At 39.2% G+C, this 7724-nt stretch overlaps 1 protein-coding gene across 1 annotated transcript; it reads right to left on the reverse strand.

The window, feature by feature from the left end:
* Positions 1–2770: 2770 nt before the first annotated feature.
* Positions 2771–7108, reverse strand: LOC122061782 (receptor protein kinase TMK1-like). The gene is made up of 2 exons (XM_042625246.1): positions 4101–7108; positions 2771–3634 (listed from the first exon to the last, which is right to left on the reverse strand). The coding sequence occupies exons 1-2, from the start codon at positions 6478–6480 to the stop codon at positions 3126–3128; spliced, it is 2889 nt and encodes a 962-aa protein (XP_042481180.1). The 5' UTR covers positions 6481–7108; the 3' UTR covers positions 2771–3125.
* Positions 7109–7724: the final 616 nt, after the last annotated feature.

Raw genomic sequence — 7724 nt, forward strand, 5'->3', positions numbered from 1 at the left:
GCTCCATAAAACCCAACAAGATACCAAAACCGATATGGGTTTGGTTTGTTTGGTCCTGGTTAAACCAGTTGTTTTGGTTGGTCTGATCAGTTTGGGCAGAATTTTGACTCCCTTAGTATGTGAATCATCAAGAATATCCAAACAGATTACCCTTTATGCATTCTGCATCTAGAATCTTTGTGGCATGCCTTGTTTTCTTGCCCCCTTCTCAAAGTATCAATCTGAGCTAGTCAAATGGGTTTTAATGTCTCCCACAATGAAGAAGGAAGACAAAATCTGGATGTTAACAAATGAAACCCTGTTAGCTTATTCAATTTGGCAAGCCATAAAACATTGTCCTACTGAGGGAAAAATGGAACCTTGAAGATATTTTGAGACAGTTATCATCAGGAGTGTTGAATACTTTGAATTCATAACCCATCTATCTAATTCCCCACATAATGATTGTTTGCTGTTCAACTCACTAAAATAGCTTGATGTGATTATGGAGAATGGTTTAGACAGTTCAGCTATGATTGTCTCAGATAGTAGTTATATTTCATCTGGGGCTTCTTGTTGGTATGAAGTTCTTTTGTTTCCAGGCTCATCTCAAGTTCATGCTTCTATTGTCATGTATATCTTTTAGTGAAAATTCTGACTTGGCCATGCATTGACTTTGGGAGACATTAAATACTGGTAGAACAGCTCATTTATCTTTCACTCACTTGTCCAAACACAACATATGTTCTATGAGTAAATTCCATTTATGCAAAGCTTGAAAGACCTTGCACTTGGAAGCCATATAAGGATTTTTCAATACTTAAACCTGGCATATCTAAGTTTTGGCCAGGGTCGAAACCAGCCTCGAAACCGAGATTTGGAACCTTGCATTTTCATAGCATTTGAGCAAGCTCGGCACATGCAACAAATATAAAGAAAACTCCACAAGCTCTCTCTCTCTCTCTCTCTCTCTCTCTCTCTCTCTCTCACCTTCCATTATCTTCTCTCTGGTTCTTCCTCTCACAAACCCTAGTTATAAGTCATCAACCATCTGCTTTCTACAATAACCAAACACCCCACAGTGAAAGTAGCAGAAAAAGATGATCATCATACACCATCAACCTTCAGCTTGATCTTCCATGGCAGTGATAGTAATGTGTGAAAATAGCCACCATCCCTCTTCGTAGTGTTATTCTTTTGAGTGTGGCATAGAGGAAAGATTATATGAAGGTGTTGGGTCTAAAACTGAAATGTTGACAAGTATAATGATGAGGCAACAAGATTTTTGTCTTCAGTATTTTAGGGACTTCTCTTGTTTGTTCAATCTTTGTCAAACTTCTAGTGTTTTATTTCCAAATTTTTGGAGGATCCGTAAGGTTTGCTTGAATACTCTACCATCCTTCTAAACAATTTAGGCAATCCTCTTCACTACCAGTTTTCGCTCAGCCATGGTTGTTTGACTGTTGAGATAGGAATTAGGGTCCTGATTACTGCACCATTAGTACAGGAGGTAAAAGAGAAGATAAGCTATGTTGAAGGGGCACATAGTGTTTATCTCCTAAAGCTTTATGTATGGAACTTGGGTTCACTTAAATTTGGTGACATTGTTGTCATCACACAATTATCATGTAGGTATTAATTTTTGTATGTGGGTGTCTCAGAATTATCAAATAAACATGTTTGAAAAATTCAGAATAAACAAGGAAAAAGAAGCTTTCAGAACCAAGTAAAAGAGCAATCCAGTGCACGAGGCTCCTGCTACTGCAGGGTCTGGGTGGGGCAAATGTATGCAGCCTTACCCCCTGCTTCGCAGGAGAGGTTGTTTCCAATTTCAGAAAAAGATAGGTAAGCTGATGCCAATTACAACAGGTATTTCAATAATGATGGGAGCAATCAGCAAAATACCACTCCGGTTATCAGTTAGCTTGTCAAAAAAATTACTGGGTGGAGGGGGGAGGAAACTCTCTACAAGTTGTTGTGGGGGAAAAACAAATATATATATATATATATATACTGAAATAAGTAGGCCTTTCCCTTTATTTGCTTAGTCTTGGGAAGTTTACGTGCTTACTTATAGCTGCCTTTGACTACTTTTCTACTGTAGTCACCCTGTCTGATCTCTTTTATATGTATGTTCCTGTGTGCACATTGGTGTCTTGTTGCGTGCATGCTATGCTGTAGTTGGATAGTATATTATATGTTATTTTTGGGATAAGATTATGGTTGTTGTTGTTGTTGTTTTATACTGAAATAAGTAGGGTATTATTGCAATTGGTAGGCTCATCGAATGGTCATTTGAGTGAGTTGCAGTCATGCACATATCTTGACAGGCTTCTGAAGTTCTGGGAGAAATTGTTGGGCATCAGGAGAATATTGATGTTTTCCTGGAGTGAAATTTGAAGAACACAAAAGACAAAAGGGAATTCACTACTTTTAAGGATTAGGGCAACCACATTGCAAAATTTTCACAGGTCTTGAGTGGGTTTTTAGATCAAGGATTCAGGTTTTGGCTAGGGTTTCACTGAGCAGAAGAGAAGTAAAAAAAGAAAGATGAAGTATTTTTTGTGCAAACGTTTACTTTTGGGTGATGCCACCAAATCCAAGAGATCACAACCTATAGAAGAGTTCCAATTAATGAGTTGAACATTTTCAGAAATATATCTGAACCATGTCTAAGATAAGATATCATCCAACAATTCAGTTTCCCTACATTTTTTCCCAGACAATGGACACTATCAAGGATACTAAACAACAATTTACAAAATTCAAGGGAAATTGTGCACATTAATCATGGAATAACTGATAGGTTTCATTTATACTTTTATATCTACAGCACAATACACACAAATCTAACAGCTTAAAAAGAAATCGAAAGTGAAAATTAACAGAAAACCCGAAAATAGAAATCATGTATCCTAAGCATATCTTAACTCATCTTCGGTAAATGAGAACGCCACTGAAGCTGCTGAAATTAAAATCTTAAAGCAGATGAGCCAATAATCTACACAACAGCAACAACAAAGCCTTATGCCAAATTAATGGGGCTGGCGAAGCTAATAATCTACACCTACTACATAAATAACTTGACAAATGAAGAGCTAGAAAAGAGATCAATCACCAAGAACTGAATGGCATAAACCTGCAAATTACCGACCATCAGCCGAAGTGAAGGACTCTGCAAAGCCAGTGGGCCTTGAGGGAATACTTCCCTTGCTATCATCAATACCCGAACAGCTGTAATCCTTACCTTCTGCTTCCTGCCAGCCTTTGACCATCTGAGTAAGGGGTAGATTGTAATCAATGCCTGAATATTCCTCACTGTCATCGTCAAATGGTTTCCACTTTTCTACTAGTGGAACCAGTACATTAACTGCATGTCCCATATCAGGCCGTTGGTTGGGATCCCTTGCAGCGCAATGCCCAGCTAGTTCAGCAATGATGGAAATGGTTTCAAATGTTTCTTCATTAACATTAAGAGCTGCATCAATGGCAGCCATTAATTTCTCCTTCCTTGATTTGATGTGCCAAAACCATGCAGCCAAGTATCTGGTCTCCTCAGGACGGTCCTCATCAAGTGCCGGCAACCCAGTTAACAGCTCCATCAACACAACTCCAAAGCTGAAGACATCGACCTTGGTTGTGATCTTACCCGTTACTGAATCAAGTAGTGCAGGGAAGTTAGAATTACTGGGAATTAGATACACAGAACATGAACAATGTTGTAATGCTGCAATACCTCTCACTTGTATTACATAAAGGTGTAGTAGCACAAAAATTAGCGCCATCAAATAAAATTATTTATAGTTATGGAAGACCCAGATGTGAACATTACTCGAGTTGTTTAAATAAAGGATAAAACATTTTCATGTAGGCAAAGCCAAATGTTTCAGGTAAGGCTTCGATAAGTTGAGTGGAGTTAAAAAGTTCACCAATAACAATTGACTCTAGAATACATTTGCAAAGTTTATCCTTGGGACTTTGTTGCAGTATTATAAGACAAAACTATACGCCATCCCCATCATTATCCTAATCTCCTTAAAACGTTGCACAAAAGGAAAAAATCTGCCTACATTGCATTTGATAATAATAGATGCACAAAGTTCAGACAACTAATTGCTTACCAGCATACTCAGGTGCCAGGTATCCGAATGTCCCAGCAAGTCTCGTCGCCACTGAATTGTCTCCATCAGCCAGTTTCACCAGACCGAAATCAGAAACCTTTGCTCGATAATCATCACCAAGGAGAATATTTGAAGGTTTTAGGTCTCTGTGTATAAAGCTTTGGTGTGCAAGACCATGAAGATACTCCATCCCTCTAGCAACATCCAAGGCAATGTTCAGTCTCCTCTTCCAAGAAAGAGGCTCCAATTTCAGATTCTTCCAGTGGAATAGGTGCTTGCTCAATGCCCCTTGAGGCATATACTCATAAACCAAAAGCCTCTCATTACCTTCAACAGAATACCCCAACAGAGACACCAAATGCCGGTGTCGGACTTTTGAAAGAACAGCAATTTCAGCCTGAAATTCATCCAGGGCTTTGTTGCTAATCACACCGGACTCCATCCTCTTAACTGCTATTTTCGTACCATCATCCAGTTCCCCCTTGTAAACTGCCCCAAAACCACCACGCCCCAATTCATTTTCTGGAGCAAAATTCTTGGTAACATTCCGAAGAACCTGAACTGATATGATCACGTTTCCAGCCTCAATCACGTGAGACTCTCCCATTCCACTGTTGTGTCCCTGAGAACTGCTCTCTGTTAGAGTAGATACCCCTCCATTTGTGTTATCGGATACCACAATCTTAACCATGTTATCTGGATCAGATGGGTCCCTGGGGTGAACCACAAAGGAACTCGGTGCCTGGAAGGTACGTTTTTTCTTCTTCAAGTAGTACACAGTAAGCGGAAGTATCAGAAGAGTCAAGAGTGCAAAACAAGCAACAGGGGCCACAATAACAAGTAACTTGGATGTTTTGGAACTTCTTGGTTTGGATACCTCTGATGATGTAGGTCCTTGGTCCGAACTACCTGAATTAGAAGGTGGAGACAGGTTGCTGGATGGAGAAGGCTGGCTCCCCGATGATGAGTTAGACAGCGGTGGAGAGGCATTCAGTAGAGAATTACCATCTAGAACAACCTTTACACTTCCACTAAATACTGGAACTGGAGGCTCAATGTTGTTCCCACTTACATCCAATAACTTCAGATTTTTCAACTGAGTCCAATTCGAAGGGATTGCACCAGTTAGATTGTTTGCCCCCAAATTAATAACAGTTAGAGAATTCAGCTTTGCAACTGCAGGGCTTAGAGTCCCACTAAGGTTATTTCCATGTAAATTCAAAACAGAAACTTGGGAACTTGAATCACAACTCAGTCCTAACCACGGTCCCTGACAAGGATCATTACCAGACCAAGCAGAAGCCAATTTTACAGGGTAACTCACATTGCCAAGGAAATCTAAAAGTGCTGAAACTTGTGGCGCACAAGGAAGCCCAGGAACAGATTGACAAAATGAGTTTGGGAGGTAAGATGCATTACCCAAATTGAACTTTGGAATTGGACCCATCAGGTGGTTGTTGCTCAAATCCAATGTCTCTAGCTGCAAACTCAACAAGCTCTCAGGAATTAACCCCACAAGCTGGTTATCGTTGAGGTTGAGTTCCTTCAAAGATGACAAGTCTCCAATATTAGTAGGAATTGTTCCTGTGAAACTGTTTCCATGTAGCCATAGTAATGTAAGAGAGGTCATGGACGCAATTACATCTATAGGACCAGACAACTTGCTTCCTTTCTGATCATTCACCCAAAGAACCTGCAATAATGACTGGCTAAAAGTTGCAGGAATTCCGCCAGAAAGAGTGTTGTAGGACAGCTTCAAAGCGGTAAGAGACGACATACTCCCTAGAAAATCAGGAATTGAACCAACCAAACTGCAATTCATCAGGGACAGAGTGGTTAGATGAGATGATAGCCCCAACTCGCTGGGAATGGACCATCCAGTAGTGGCATTCAAGGGATTATAATCCAAAGCCAAGACCTGTAGATTGGTGAGACCTGTGAAGAAATCAGAAGGGATATTGTCGAACGCATTGTAATCCAAATAAGCAGACTTAAGCTCCGAAAGCCCACTGAAAGATGGCAAAGCCCCACTGAACTGATTCCTCTGAAACCCTAAATTGTCTAGCATTTTGAGCTGATTAAAGTTTGAAGGTAGAGTTCCTATCAAACCCAAGTCTGCAACTTGAATCTGTGTGATCCTGTTACCACTGCAGAAGACATGGGGCCACTTAGAACCACATGGATCATCTCCACCTGAAGGCCATTTCAGGAGCTCTGGATTCGACAACCCTTTTTTAAAATCATTCAAAATCTGTAAATCGTCAGGATCAGTAGCACTAAAAACCACAGGAACAAACCAGAGTACCACCATTAAAAACAGCTTCATCTGGGTTTCTCCCATGACTCTCACTACATCAAACTTTTGGGAACCATTCTGCATTCACACTACAAATAAACTCAAATTGAAGACAAAAGCTAAAGAAAGCAACCAGGAGAATGTATACTAGAAACCCACAAAAGGAAGAGACAGAATGGTCATTTTAGAGAAACAGAACACACCCAGATCCTAAAAGCCTTAGGAAAAGTGAAAGGCACCTTCAAAGCTTCGCATAGAGTCACAGTAGCAACAACTGGAGCAAACCCACAAACTTTAGACCAAAAAATCAGATCAAACTAAGATTTCAAGTACCCAGATCGAAAATCATAGTTGTAGACTAAAAAAAATTCAACGTTTTACCACCATTTTTGGACTTCTTCTCCCTCTAGAGAGTGCACCAAAAGACGTGTCCAGCACTACACAATACAATACAGACACTCTTTAGTCTTTATCCTATATGCTTCTCCATTATCAAAAATTTAAACTTAAAAAAAAGGGAGAGATGGACATCCGTGTCTATCTGGTTCGGTTTGATATGGTGGAATCTGAGGTTCTTTAAGGAGTAAATCTTCTCCAGAATTTGGAAGTGACAGTCTGAACTATTGTGTGAACTCTGGAGTGAACTGTGAAGAGGAGAGGAGAAAAGAGAAGAGAAGAGAACGATCAAATTCTCCTTTCACTTTCTTTATTGTAAAATATAAAAAATTAAGACTGTCTGCGTTAATCGCGCGTGGGTGGTGGCGTTGAAGGAAAGCTATTTTAGAGTTTAAGCACGATTTATGGTTATTTTAAAGAACATTTACAATTTTAACAACTTTTTAAGTAGAAGATAAAAAAAACCCGGGAAAACCAACCACCATATATCTGTATACACCAAAGGCTGATTTGGTCTACAGTTACATGTGACTTTCACAGCTTGAAGATGGCCCATCAAACAGCTTTTTTATTTTGGTTGGATTCTTAATTCATTTTTTCTTGTGGTTGCACTGTTGGTATCATTTTAATTGATTAGTTGAATTTAAAGAGGTATTATAATACAATAATTTAAAAAAAAATACTATATAATAGATTAAATGGTTTAAGATATATATATATATATTTTTTTTTTAAATAACCAAGGTGTATGGAACAACTTACAAGCACCAAGCACCGCAATTAATCCTCAGGGAGACTAGCTTTAGATAACATTTTTTTCTAGCTTCAAGCTATGATTGACTCTTAATAATACAGGATTTTAGATACTAGTATTGGATTAATCGTATTTATCTAACTGTCAAGGGTTCAGTTCGGTCTGAGTCAAACCGAGT

This window comes from Macadamia integrifolia, chromosome 14, assembly GCF_013358625.1.
Source record: "Macadamia integrifolia cultivar HAES 741 chromosome 14, SCU_Mint_v3, whole genome shotgun sequence".
In the NCBI taxonomy this organism is placed as follows: Eukaryota; Viridiplantae; Streptophyta; class Magnoliopsida; order Proteales; family Proteaceae; genus Macadamia; species Macadamia integrifolia.